The sequence below is a fragment of the Oryctolagus cuniculus genome, chromosome 15 (assembly GCF_051225735.1).
Source record: "Oryctolagus cuniculus isolate XC-2025 breed Fujian yellow rabbit chromosome 15, ASM5122573v1, whole genome shotgun sequence".
Classification (NCBI taxonomy): domain Eukaryota; kingdom Metazoa; phylum Chordata; class Mammalia; order Lagomorpha; family Leporidae; genus Oryctolagus; species Oryctolagus cuniculus.
Window position 1 is genome coordinate 79,578,742 of NC_142881.1, and position 14,408 is coordinate 79,593,149.

At 60.5% G+C, this 14,408-nt stretch overlaps 1 protein-coding gene across 3 annotated transcripts; it reads right to left on the reverse strand.

The window, feature by feature from the left end:
* Positions 1-580: 580 nt before the first annotated feature.
* Positions 581-9,658, reverse strand: SYT15 (synaptotagmin-15). Of its 3 annotated transcripts, none has more exons than XR_016221048.1 (8): positions 9,494-9,626; positions 8,455-8,665; positions 6,691-6,833; positions 5,242-5,491; positions 3,760-3,930; positions 3,103-3,223; positions 2,217-2,396; positions 581-1,451 (listed from the first exon to the last, which is right to left on the reverse strand). XR_016221048.1 is itself a non-coding variant. In XM_008269894.5 (8 exons), exons 2-8 carry the CDS (start codon positions 8,474-8,476, stop codon positions 1,309-1,311), a joined length of 1,035 nt encoding a protein of 344 aa, XP_008268116.3. In that variant the 5' UTR covers positions 8,477-8,665; positions 9,494-9,658; the 3' UTR covers positions 581-1,308. The 3 variants fall into 3 exon arrangements, 2 of the variants coding, with proteins under 2 accessions (XP_008268116.3, XP_069914111.2); XM_008269894.5 differs by having other exon boundaries at positions 5,196-5,491; positions 6,691-6,792; positions 9,494-9,658; XM_070058010.2 differs by having other exon boundaries at positions 5,196-5,491.
* Positions 9,659-14,408: the final 4,750 nt, after the last annotated feature.

Sequence of the window (14,408 nt, forward strand, 5' to 3'; positions counted from 1 at the left end):
GCAAAAAACAGCAAACCCCGCAATAGGCAGGTATCACAGTCCACGATGGCCATGGTAGACTGAATTGAACCGAGAGAGCGTTCTGCCCAGCCATCTTGAGAGAGCCAAGCTGAGGGACCGTCGCCAGCAAACCACTTCATTCGTTATTTTTTCTGGCTATCCATTCAAACCTGCTCGGCAGGTAGCTTCTCCACACCTTGTGGATAAATCCTTGTGTCATCATCACAGGCTGCCCAGTTGGCCGTGGTGACATTGAGACCCGGCCGCCGCAGGCTCCTCCTGTCAGCACACCTGCACAGCTGAGCCGAGCTCCTGAATTCCCGTCTCTCAGTATTGTGCTTTGGGGAATAGTTTAGGGACACCTAAGGGCTTGAAACCCAGCGTCTTACAGCGGTGGGTTAAGGATGGAATTTAATCCCATCACAGCAAAGGACATTTGGAAAGTGACTGGATGAAGGTGCTCCAGTGACAGCCTCTCTGTTTCCTGGCTGGCCATGTGACCCTCTGTCCCTGTGCATCCCGGCACCGCCAGACTAATGAAATTCCAAAACCACAAACAAAAACAAACCTTTCCCTCTAGAAGCTAGCTCCTCTCGGGTGTTTTACTTTATTACTTTAATAGTTACAATGCTTTTTTTGAATCAGTTTTGCATGAATAGTGCGCCTTTTCCATAAGCTCCGTGGCATTCACTGGGATGCAAAGGTAGACCGGTGGGAAGCACAAGGACACTCCATGGCCCGAGAACAAACCCCGGACGGTGGATGAACGGGATTTGTGGAAACGGCCGTCTCAGTGAGTTTCCCCGGACGCATCACCTGGCACGGCGCAGCAATCCTCCGGGAATTGTCAGGTTTTCAGCGGTCCCTGTGGGCTATACTAGAGCCACGAGTTCTTCCTGTCCTTAGAGAGAGCGCCGGATCGGAATGCTACTAGCCAAGGCGGCCACAAACACCGGGAGCTGAGCACCTGCCGGGGCAGGGGTGTGCAGTTTTGGACTCTGGGGAGGGCGGCTCATGTGACAAGGTGTGGGTGCGATCTGCTACAGTCCCAGGAGACAAACTGACAGGCCCTCCTCACCCAGCCAGCAGTGGGGCGACCCTCAGCCTGCTCCACATTACGTCCCTGGAGCTGCGTGTTGTCGATGCCAGGGTGGGTGTCGCGTCACCCTGGGCTCCCACGGAGCACGCACAGTCATCACCAGGTTGAATAATTCTGGGGGACACGTGCTCTGCTGGGTGAGGGAGGGTCTCCTGGCCACAGCTGCTGGCCAGGGTGGAGCTTTCCTGGTCCTGGCCGCCGCCGCCGGGTCAGGCCTGGAAGGGGCGGCAGAGTGCGTGCCAGCGCCTCACCAGCTCCTTGGGCTGGCGGAGCATCTCATCCCAGTGTCCCAGCTCTCTGCCGCGGGTGTACATGTAGGGGCCCACCACGACCCGGCCCAGTGGACAGCTCTCTGCAGGCAGGGAGAGTGCTGTTAGGCTCCTGGGTGCAGAAGCCCAGCAACCCAGCAGCGTCCCCAGTGCCACGTGCGCTGTCCTCCGCTGGCAGGAAGCGGTGAGCCCCCTCCCCACCCAGGAGAGCCTGCTCGGCCACCCATCTGCCCCTCACCCTCCCGAAGGCCTTGGTAAGCCCCCTTAAGAGCCCCTTCAGAAAGAAGGCATCTCACCAGCCACTGCACGCAAACAGTCTTTAACAAGTCGGCAATTATGAAAAAACTCTTCGCATCAAAATAGACTTACCTTTTAATTCCATTTTCCCACGAACCTTTAAGTCCCTTTGTGCTTCCAACAGTAAAACGCACCCACCCAATGCCACAGCAGAGAAGGGACTTAAGTCCAGCTCTTGGGACGGTGACAGCGGACGCCAGGTTGGGGGAACAGTGGGTCAGAGCTGGCTGCGGTTACCTGCCAGGCACCCAACCAGCTCCTCCAGAAGGCACGAGGACACCTGCTGCTAGGCAGCCTCCCTCCCCCCACCTCGTCCTAGGGGGAACCCAGACCAGGTCCCACTGGACTAGTGCTGGGCATGACTCCCAGCCCTCCTGCTGGAAAGCTGTGTGTCCTCGGGTAAGAATCGCAGCCTCTCTGAGCACCGGTCATCTTACCCAGGAAACAGAGACTGCACAGCTCCTTCTGAGGTCAGGGGTTCGCTCTGACTGCCCTCAGCAGCCCCTCCCTTGCCCCCGTGGCCCCACAGCCCAGCAGGGGGCTGGCCTCACCGGCTCCTCTGACGCTCTGCAGCACGGTCAGGCTGAGACTGGCAGTGTCCATTTCCGCAGCGCTGGCCTGGAAGCTGAAGGTCTCGTTGAACACGGGGTTGGTGGAGCCCAGCACAGCTGAAGTCTTCTTGCACTTGACAAATTTGTTGTGGTTCATCAGAGACACTTTGACAAACACACCTAGAGAGACAAGTGCACCCCTCTGCTGAGCTGGGAGAGGCGGGCAGGAGCCTAGAGCCCACAGGAGGCCTGGCTGGAGGGCACATGGCCCAACCAGGTGCCAGGTTTCCAGCCCTCACACAGAGGAAACGGGGTTGATTAGTGGAAGGCCCTGGGGTGTGCGAAACGCTTGGCTCTCTTCCTCTTCCTTCCTCCGTCTCCGGAGCGTGCTTACACTGCGAGCCAGCATAAGCAAAGGCTGCCTTTGTGCACCCGAGCCTGGCGCCATGTGCACAGCCCCCCTGCCCCGTTCATCATCCCCTCCCGGGGACAGGAACGGCCTGCGGGGTCCTCAGTCTCCTTTTGGGGGTAGGATTCAGATGAGGAAGGTCTGGACTCTGGCTTGTGTAGGGGCCCTGAGGCAAAGACCAGTAGGTGGCTGGGGGACCCACACAGGGGACTGCCAGTCAGCGCTGGTGTTCTGAGAGACTGGGGGAAGCAGGTGCAGCATCAGCTTGTGTCAGAGCCTCTGAGCATGGGAGCCCTCCCTCTGGGGGCAGGTGGCAGGCCAGAGGCAGGGCTTGGGCTTGCTTACAGCCCCCCAGGGAGGCAGACACTGGCAGCAGGTAGCGAGCGCTCCGAGATGGGGTGTGTGCAGGCAGATATTGGGGAGGCAGAGGGGAGGCTGGACTCCGGCTCAGCAGGGAGGCAGAGGGAGGTGACTTACTCACAACGCCCTGGTCCTCTCGGAGCTGCAGGCCCCTGGCGCGCAGCACCACCACCGTCAGGCGGCCCAGGGAGTCGTTGTAGCTGAGGCAGAACTGGAGGTCGCCGAGCTCTGAGGGAGGCTGCGAGGCGGAGCGGGACGTGCCCCACCCTGGTCACTCTGGCAGGTGCCGTGGGGCCTCCCCCTCCCTCCACCCTCCCAGCGGCCTGGCATGGGGGGGTGCACATGACACACCCACGTGAGGCTCCTTGGAGCCCAGCATCAGCTCGTGCACTGGTGAACAGTGGTGTGGAGCATAGTCAAGGATGCCCATCCAGGCCCGTGGGATGCCACACACTGTTCTGGGTCACGTGGACCCAGGTGGGATGGGGGATGGTGGGACTGGTCCAGCCATGGTGGCACCTGTCTCCGCTGTTTGACCTGGGGGTGGGAACCTAAATGTGGATTTTTCAGATTGACCCAGAGTGAAGGGTCTCAGGTGGTCCTGCACTGGCCAGGAGCTGGTCTGCCCCCCCACCCCCCCTCCCACAATCTGGTTGCACACAGCTCGGGGCCTGGTCCCACCTTCCTGAGCGGGGGCCGAGGGCTGAGGGCTGATGTTGTGCCCACAGGAGCGCTGGCACCCGGAGGCACACACCTGGTGACCTTGGCCCTTACCTCCAGGCCCTCGGCCTCCAGGTCTCGCCAGATGGTGCGTGGGCAGCCGCCTGCCAGGGTCTCATTCTTCAGGGGGAAGAGCACCTGGCCCAGGAGCTGGTGCTTCCTCTGCCTGTCCACGTGGTACACGGAGAACCTGAGCACCCTCTGGGTGATGCTCTTGCTGGACACCTGGGGAGACAAGGACCCGGGCCAGGGACCAGGTGTGGAGACAGCAGGTGGGACGATGGGACACGTTGTCCTGGACACAGGTGCTTTGGGGAGGGCTGTCTCAAGCAGGAGTCTACACCCACCACCACCAAACACAGACATCCTTGGGGGAACCTTCTCTACAGTGGGGCCAAGTGCCCCCAAGAAATGAAAATGGGCACAGAGCCCGCCATGCGCAGTGCGGGGCAGAACCAGCAGCAGCTGCTGCCGCCTGATGCCTTGCTAGAGCTGCGTCCGGAGTCTTGGGCCCCAGCACAGACCCCTAAGAGACTGGCCAATCACTTAGACTGACAGTCTGACTTAGAGCTGATGGCCAATCCTCACCAATTTCCTTCTCCTTCTCCCCTCCCCTCTTTAGGAGAGGCCGGGATCTGGTGGGAGGGCGGCTGGGGCGGGGGTGGCGCAGTACAGGCAAGAAGGCACAGGCATGACCTGGGACCGTGCGGCTGCCACCTGGGATCTTGATGTCCTGCAGAGCAGGCTCACCTGTGAATTCTCACAGCCATGGCCTCTGCAGGACAGCCGGGGGCCACGCCCCAGGCCACCCGCTCTCCCCAGCTCTCAGGGGCCCTGGGGGAGAGGCGTGCACGGTGGCCCCAGCAAGCAGCTGCCCGGCCTCTCTTCACCTCCCGGGCTGGCTTGCTGCCCAGTTCTTGAGAGAACGTTTGCCCAAAGGCCTCGTGGCAGGTGGCGATTGCCGGCCTCCCCTTAGGGCCTCAGGTCACCTGTGGAGGCTCCCAGGCCTCTTTGGGCCTGGCTCTGTGGCCTGGCAGCCTCTCCACCCCCAGACCCTGAGCCAGCCAGCCTGAAGTGAGCAAAGGCACCGTCCCTGTCCCTAGGATGCCACAAAACAGCCACTCCAAGGGGTCCTGGGGGTGGGGTGTTTCTAAGCAGGAAGATCCCACCTTCTGCCTTCTCAGAATCCCAGCATCCCAGAGAGCTCCAGGGCCCAGGGGTGCTCCTCCAAGTCCCAGGGGCCAGGGCCCGGCACCCAATCAGTGCGCCAAAGCCACGCCTTCTCCTTTTGGTCTCCATGCAGCCAGCACTGGAGGAGCCCAGCCTTCTGGCCACCCCTCTCCAAGCCTCTCTCCTGCCCTTCTTGTAGGCCCTGACCCCGCTGGTGGCACTCAGGGCTGGCTGGCTAGGAGGCCAGGGCTCTCTGGCACAAGGTCTGCCCTGCCCAGGAGGCCGGCGGGCACCAGGTGCCGATGCTCCAGGGGCTGTACCTGGAACACGAAGTGCTCATCAAACTGTGGGTCGGCAGATTCGCACCTGGTCTTGGACTGGACGAAGCGCCGCTCGTCCGGCAGCAAGTGCAGCTTCACCAGGGGCCTGCAGGTCTCCGAGGGGGCTCGCAGCTGCCGAGCCTTGATCAAGCCCACCAGCAGCCTCTCGGCCTCCTGCTCGTATTCCAGGGAGAACCAGAGCCGCCCCCGGCAGCCAGAGGGGAAGTCGCTCTCACTCTTGTCCTCCGGGAGCTTGTACAGCTCTGGGCTGAGGGCCCCCAGTCCATGTGCCTCTCCTGCAACAGAGGGACTGCTAAGTGCGGCAGGCCAGGGGCAGGTGGGCACGTGGGGGCGGCAGCAGGCTCTGGGGGCCCCTCCCTCCTGGCTCTGCTCCCATCAGCTGAGTCTCAAACACTTCATTCTCTTCTCCAGACCAGCGCAAACCCCCCCCCCCCCCACACACACACAGCTGCTCCAGGAAGCCTGATCAGCGAAGGCACTGTACAGCCACACCTGGGCCCCTCACAGCATCCAATCCATCAGCCTCCGTCCCCGATGCCAGGGCCTGCTTGAGGGACACAGGGCCCGCCACCTGGCCTGCCTGCCTCCTTTCCACGTGTCTAGAGAATCCCCAGGTAAGTAAGTGCTGCCTTTTTTCTTTCTTCCTCTTCAGATTAGGACAGGCCGCTGACTGGGTGGTTCCCGAAGTCTCCTGGGATATCGTCAGCATAAAGAGGTGGCCAGAAAACTATAACTCTGCCACCCCCCTGGCCATTATGCCGGACCCAGCACAGGCTCTGCACCTGGAAACACCTGTTCTGTTGCTTTTCTGCCTCTGGGACCTTGCGCCCAGGCACTGTTTAACCTTCAACAGCTTGTGTTTGGGGCCAGTGTTGTGACATTGTGGGTTAGGCCGCTGCCTCAGACTCTGGCATCCCATATGAGCACCGGTTCGAATCCCAGCTGCTCCACTTCCAATCCAGCTCCCTGCTAATGGCCTGGGAAAGCAGCAGAGGATGGCCCAAGGGCTGGGACCCCTGCATTCACATGGAAGACCCAGAAGAAGCTCCTGGCTCCCAGCTTTGGTCTGGCCCAGAGCTGGCCATTGTGGCCATCTGAGGAGTGAACCAGCAGATGGAAGATCTGTCTGTCTCTTCCTTGCTCTCTATAACTCTTTCACAATACATAAATAAATCTAAAAAAAGGCCTCTGTTTGTGAAAGTGTGAAATGGGGTAGGAATTCCTCCCCCACACAGCTGTGGGGAGGTCTGATTCCAAAATGGTCCAGGGGCCACACCCCACTCGGCATGGGGTGCAGCAGGCACTTGGTGGTGAGAGTATCCAGAAAGAGGGGCCCTGGGCGACCCGGCCACCCCTGGGCCAGGGAAGGCTGTGCTCCGGAGCCAAGCTGGGGAAAGCAGGTGGATCCATCTGGGCCCCGCAGATCCTGATCCTGGGCAGGCCCTGGGCGGGGGGGGGGGGTGGTGGCACTCACCGAGGGGACGGCTGCAGGGGGTGGGCAGGGGCTCCAAGGCCGGGCAGGGCTTCCGTGGGGCCTGGAGCCACTCTCTGCTGTCCAGGGGCATCCAGTCTCGGCCTTCAAGGGAAGGGGGCACCATGAATGGCATACCTGGTGACCTGGGAAGATGACATATAGGTGGTAAGGGAATGATGTGGCCTCAGATGGCTACATCAAGGAGCCGAGTGCCAGGGGCTGGAGGAAGAAAAACCACTGGGAGGCAAGGGGATGCAGGAGCACCATTATCAGGGCACACCCACACATATCCATACACAGACACACCCACCTACATACACACAGACACACCCACCTACACACACACCTATACACAGACACACATACCCACACCCATACACAGACACACACAGACACACACACACCCCCATACACAGACACACACATACCCACACACCCACTCACACTCACACCCATATCCAGACACACACACACCCCACACACATACCCACACACCCACCCACACATACACACCCACACACAGACACACATGCCCACATACACACAGACACACCCACACACACCCAGACACAGACACATACCCACACACCCACCCACACCCACACACACCTATACACAGAAGACATGGACACACACACCCACATACCCACACACCCACACACAGACACACACACATACACCCACCCACACATACACACACACCCACACAAACACATACAGACACACACACCCACACATACACCAACACACACAGACACACACACATACCCACACACCCACACACACCCATACACAGACACACACATACACACCCATACCCAGACACACACATACCCAAACACATACACACCCATACCCAGACACATCCATACATAGACACACACACAGCCATACCCAGACCCAGACACATACACCCACTCACACCCATACACAGACACACACACATACCCACACACCCACACACACCCACACATACCCAGGCACAGACACATACACACAGAGACACACACCCACCCACATCCACAGACACATACCCACACACCCACACACACCTATACACAGAAGACATGGACACACACACCCACGCACCCACACACAGACACACACACACATACACACACACCCACACATACACATACAGACACACACACCCACACATACACCAACACACACAGACACACACACATACCCACACATCCACACACACACACACATACCCACACACCCACCCACACACAGACACACACACAGACACAGACACACACACACAGAGACACACACCCACCCACACACACACACACAGACACAGACACATACACACATACCCACACACACACAGACACACACACCCACGCACACACCCAGACACAGACACGCACACCCAGACACAGACACACACACACTCACCCACGCACAGACACACACACATACACACATCTGTCTGCAACAAGGGATGTCGCAGAACAGACCCAGCCTGTGACGTCAGACTGTGCATTCTAATGCCTGTCCTAATTCCTTCCCCGCTGTGCTTCTGCACCTGTTCCTTATGCCCACTGAGCCTCAGCTCCCTCAGCTGGAGAATGGGTTTCACAATGCCTGCCTCCTGCCTTCTGGAGTTCCTTTGTGACAGCTCCCAGCACAGGGAAGGCAGGGCGAGCAGGCACTCCCTAAACAGATCTTTCCTTCCCACTCCTCCCAAGGAAAACCACACGGAGGGCACTGGAGCTGGGCTAGAAGCCCTGCTGGCCCCACTCCCAGCCTCACCTGCTCGCGTGGGTCCTGGCATGGGGCTGGCGGAGCCTGTCCCCCTGTTGGCTGGCGGCGGCTGCGGGGGTGGCCTGGGCAGATGTCTCCAGCAGCTCCTCGTAGGAGAGGGTGGCGCAGAGCCGCTTCCACAGACGGCAGCTGGCCCAGATCAGCAGCAGCAGCAGCAGCAGCCCCCCAACAAGGCCCCCAATCAGCAGGGTCAGCGGCTCTGAGGGCAGAAACCACCAGGACTGGGGTCAGCTACTGGGAAGCCACTTCCGTTTACACCCCAGGTCCTGGGACAGGCCCCGCACAGCCACCCCAGCCCCTGGGATGGACACGGGGAGTGACACAGATGCAGCTGCTGGCTGCCCCAGGGGCCTGCCACCTAGCGGAGAGCCACTTCCCATGGGGTCCCCGTGCCCTGGCTCAAACAGCTGGTCCTGCATTTGACACCACTTCCTTGCACCTCTAGGTGGAAATCAATCCTTCCCTCCTCCTCCCGTCCCCCCACCCCAGGGGCTCCCGGGAAATGTGAGGGTGGGCTTGGGATTGGGCACTATGCACTCAGGAAAGCCCAGGAGGGAACCGAACCCTGAGTTGCACTCAGAGCTCTCTCAAGCACGGTCCAGGAACCTGTTGTGAGCCTGGCTCCTGCCTGCCTGGGCTCTGTAGCCGTCTCTAAGCCTCACCCACCATGCCCCAAGCCTGTATCAGGGGAGGCCACATTTAGGGGAGCTGGTGGGAGCCGGTGGGAGCCGATGGCGGGGATGAATGAGGAGGCTCAGGGATCCTAGGCTGCTGGCACCCGCACTCCACGTTTGCTGGGAGCCTGGACAGTTTGTGCCTCCTTCGGGTTTCCCCAGGACTCCAGGGTGGCAAGGGGAGACCCCCCCAAAAAACCCCAGCCTGCCCCCCGCCCAGCCTGCAGCTGCCAGCGAGCGGCTGGACTGCCCTGCAGTCCCTCCCCTGCGTCCTGCCCAGATGGGCTGGATGGGGTCGCGGGGAGGAGAGGGGCGCTGCGCTGCGGCCCGGGTGGAGAGGCAAGGGCACCTACCCGCCATCGGGGCGCTGCGGCCGGGGCTCTGTCTCGCAGGTCGCCGCCCCGGGGCCGGGTCTCTGAGCGCCGCGCCCGGCGCTCCGCGGGGGCGCTGCTGCCCTGCGCGGTGGACTGCGAGGGCAGGGACCCAGCGCCCGGAGGCCACAGATCCGCCCCCGCCCCGCCCTGGCCGAGGTCCAGGAGGGGCGCGGAGCCAACCTTGCTCTCACGAAAACCGCAGGGCGCGTGTTCCAGGGACGCAGGGGCTCCCAGCGCTGCAGGTGGGGCGAGGATCCCTCACCCGCGAGGGCAGCACAGAAGCTGTCCCGGCGCCGGGTCCGACGGGGCTCCACTCCCGGCCGCTGGTACCTGGTGGCCTTGGCAGGTGCTACCCAGTGGCTGCCAAGCACCTTTGGCTGAAACTGCTCTGTCTTTCAGGCCCGGCTTGGACCTGGGTTCGAGGGCAGGGCCCGGCATCCCAGGCCCGAGTGCCCCGCTGCCTGCTTGAGCCGCCGCCGGAGTTCTGGGTTCTCCGTCCTGTGGATTCTTCTCTCTCGGGCTAGGGTCGATGTAGCGAAGGGATCTTAGGACGGCGACCTTGCGTGTGGGGGGCACGTAAGGTGGGGGAGTGGCGCGTACCGGCCGCTAATAAGGAGTCCCTGACAGAGGGCAGCGTCTCTTGCGTTCCTTGCACACTCACATTGGGGCGTCCATTGTGGTGGGGCCCGCGTCCATCAAGGTTGGTGGAAACCGCCCTGATGAGGGGTCGGGGTGGGGTCCTGCACACCCTCGCAGCGCGGGCACAGGTCCCCAGTGGTGGAGGGCGCTCCAGCACAGCCCCTGCAAGAGGGAACAGAAAGGAACAGGGCGGTGGTGATGGGGGGGGGGGGGCGCTTGTCTTACAGTCTTGAGGGTTGTGTCCAACGACCAAGCCCTTCCCCCCATCCCAACTCCCCTGTGGCACCTGCGCCTCTGGGTGGCGGGGCAGGCGGAGCTTCGGATCCTGCCTGCACTTTGGATCACGCGTGCTGGGGATGAGCTGGGGTCCCTGTCATCACGTTGACACGGGGTCTGGGGGCCTTTGTTGCCCCTTTGCTGGAGCAGTGGCCTCTGCTGGGGACTGGGCGGTGTGGAGGAGGGGCGGTGAGAAGGCAGGACCCCCACACCTGTACCCAGGAGAGAGGTAAGGGTCCCTTTGTGGCTCCCCTGGCAACTTGCTCAGGCAAGGCAGGGCAGCAGCTCCCCCCCACCCCCCACCTTTTCATCTGCCCACAAAGCTGCCCTCCTGGGACCCAGTGGAGTGACTGGGTGCTGGGGTCAGGGGGAGGAGGGTACAAATCACTAGAGATTCAGTGTTGCAAAACCCAGCTTCACCATCTTTGTGTTCTGGGGTTTGAAGTCCCAATGGGGCTACAAGGCTGCTCCCAGGAGACTCCAATTCCTTGTCTCTCCCGGCCTCTGGGAGAAACCTTGTGCTGACCACAAGGCTGGGCTCAGGCAGCTAGCAAGACCCCCGTGAACCCTTTGTGATGACCGCTCGTCTGCTCGGACCCTCCTCTGCTCAGCTGCCCTGCACCGTGACTGTGGCCTGACTGTCCCCGATGGGTACGGCCCTGTCCACACCGGCTGCCCTGTAGCTGGACCTGAGCTGTTCTCCCCAGGGGTGGGCAGGTGTGTGCTCCTTGCCTTGTGCCCTGTGGGAGGTACCTGGCCCCGTGCTGTGCCTCCCCAGTACCCTCTCTGTGCCCTTCCCTTGCTAAGCAGTTGCCAAGTCCCGCCAGCTCTTCTTCCTCCAGCAGCTCCTCCTCCACGAAGCCCTCCGCCACCCTAAGTGTCCTCTCTGGCCCGGCAGCTACCCTGCCTGTGATTGTCTCCCCAGCTAACCTCCATGAAGACAGGGCCACATCCTAGTCAGCTTGGCATCTCCCGTGAGTGACTGGAGAAGGAGAGGTGTCCTTGGATGGGCTGCCCTAGGCTCCTGCCAGCATAGTCCATGCGTCTCACACAGCCTGGGCCACACGTCCAGGCCAGACCCCAGCTCCTTGCCCTGGAGACCAGTGGCTGGTGCTTCCCTGTGCTGTTCGTAAGCCCCTTCCCCACCCAGCCAGCCCCCTGAGCCTTGAGTCATTTTGTGCAGGTGGCAGAGGACGCTCCCCTTTCTTGCTGCTCCTGATTCCTGGGTGTCGTGGTGCAGGCTAGATGTACATGATGCCGTGAGCCTAGCCTCATGTCAGCCCTGCAGGTCGGGAGCAAACCTAATCAAAAGGGGTGCCCACCCAATGCATGGTGGCATTAGACCCTGCACCTGCTCCCCCAACTCTATCTTCCCCACTGAGGGGCCCGTGCAAGGGGCTCATAAACCCATTTCCTGTGGAGATGCCCAGGAGCCAGGCTGAGAGCCCCGGGCCCTGTGGTCAGTCTCCTGTCTGTCTACTGCCCCATTCCACTTAACGGAAAGGCCACCCAGGTCTGGCTGCAGCCCCGACTCTGCTTCCTGTTTTCAGGCCTTGCTCCTTACTGGATCACTGGAGCTGGAACAACCCGGGAAGGGCGGCAGACACGGCTTCTTTCTTCCCTGGCCAGAAGGAAGTCATATTTTCACCGGCGAGAACATTTCCAAGGAGGGGTGCGGGAAGCCCAGGAGCTTAAAGCCTGCAAATGCTGGCAGGTGATGAATAATTCAGTGCAGATGATTCATGAGAAAGGCCACTTTCAATTAACCTTAAGAATCAGTCCCTGTCTAAGGAAGTGTCGCCTCTCATCACATGGGGACAGAGAGGCCGGAGCAGGATAAAGGCCATGCTGAGAAATACGCTCAAGACTGTGTGTCTCGCGATTATGTGAATACCCCAGGTCACCCTAGTTCCCCCTCTCAGGGGCGAATCCTCACGTCGCCCTGGTTCTGCTGGCAGGGCCCTGACTTTGAGGCTCTGGGAGAGGATACCTTTCCTTGTTGGGCCGGAAGCTCTCCTTGTCCCCCATGCCACCTGCTGGTCCCAGATGCTCCCATGCTGTGCACACACGCCCAGGGTGCCAGGATGGAGCCCGAGGCCTGTGGCTCACTCCTGCCTCGCAGAGCATACTCTGTCCTCCTGCTCCATTGCCCCCTCCTCCTGGGCCCCGTCTGACAGCCTTTCCCCCTATACTGCCCCCCCAGTCTCCCTCCATTCCTTGTGCACAGCGTCCCTGTGAAGCTGGTCTCCGCCTCACCCCTGTTTGGGGGCTTTGCACTTGACCCAGGCCTGCCCACTCAGTGTATTTCATTCTCTGGCTACAGCAGTCAGTCCAGGAGTGGGTGTGGGATCCCAGACAGGCTAACCAAGAGCAACCCTGACAGTCCTTTTTTTTTTTTTTTTTTTTAAGATTTATTTATTTATTTGAAAGTCAGAGTTACACAGAAAGAGGAAAGAAAGAAAGAGGTCTTCCATCTTCTGGTTCACTTCCCAACTGGACGCAACAGCCAGAGCTGCGCCAATCTGAAGCCAGGAGCCAGGAGCTTCTTCTAGGTCTCCCACATGGGCGCAGGGACCCAAGGACTTGAGCCATCTTCTACTGCTTTCCCAGGCCATAGCCGAGAGCTGGATTGGAAGTGGAGCAGCTAGGCCTCGAACCAGCGCCCATATGGGATGCCAGAACTGCAGGCAGGGGCTTTACCTGCTACGCCACAGCGCCGGCCCCAACCCCGACAGTCTTGTACCATCTCCTGAGTGTCTCAACTCCTGTTCTGGGCAGGAGTTGTTGAGCTGCAGGAACTCAGTCTGAGGCTGTCAGGAGCTCCCATGTGAGGGAGTACACGTGCAGGCTGAGTGGGCAGAGCTGGATCAGAAGTGGAGTAGCTGGGACTTGAACTAGCACTCATATAGGATGCTGGCATTGCAAGGCGCAGCTTAACCTGCTGCACCACAACACTGCCCCTGCTCCACTGGGACTTTTGCACAGTTTGCTACCGTGCAGCCCCTCCTGACACAGGTAGGCAGCCAGCAGCGCCTGTACACAGTCCTCAGGCTGGTGAGGAGCTATGCCTGCATGGACACCAAGAGGGTCCAGAGTGAGGGCTGTCTGAGTGGCCCCTGGCATGAGAAATGGGAGTCCACAAGTCCCCAGGCACAGGGGACGCCTTCCTCTCTGTCGCTTCCCTGCTCCTGCGTATCAGCCTGGTGAGGCGGCCACTCACACCCGGGCTGGCTCAGCAGCAGCGTCTCTGAAAACATGCAGTGGGGGGATTTCCCACTGTAGCCTAGCTTCCTGGCTTCCCTTTCGCAGTCACAGACCCCTGCTCTGTCTTCTATTAGATGCAGTCTACAAGGCCGGCGCCGCGGCTCACTAGGCTAATCCTCCCCTGTGGCGCCGGCACACCAGGTTCTAGTCCCGGTCCGGGCACCGGATTCTGTCCCGGTTGCCCCTCTTCCAGGCCAGCTCTCTGCTGTGGCCCGCGAGTGCAGTGGAGGATGGCCCAAGTGCTTGGGCCCTGCACCCCATGGGAGACCAGGAGAAGCACCTGGCTCCTGCCTTTGGATCAGCGCAGTGCGCCAGCCACGGCGGCCATTGGAGGGTGAACCAACAGCAAAGGAAGACCTTTCTCTCTGTCTCTCTCACTGTCCACTGTCTACTCTGCCTGTCAAAAAAAAAAAAAAAAAAAAAAAAAGAAAAAAGAAAAAAAAAGATGCAGTCTGCTATTCCCACATCAGGGGGTAGGTGCAGGATGCGAGTTAGACCAACCAGATGCTCTCACTCTGCAACCTGACTTAGGAGTGGAGGAATCCGGACCAGGCGAAGACTACTTGGGAGTTTACCCCCAGTGACGGCACTCTGGAGAGGCAGCTCTTTAGGTCCTGGCACAGCTGGGGGTGGGGGTGGGGCTCAGAGCCTTGCTTTACTACAATTCTTTCCAGGCTGACTGAAAGGACCACCCTTCAACCAAGAGCTCTGGGTC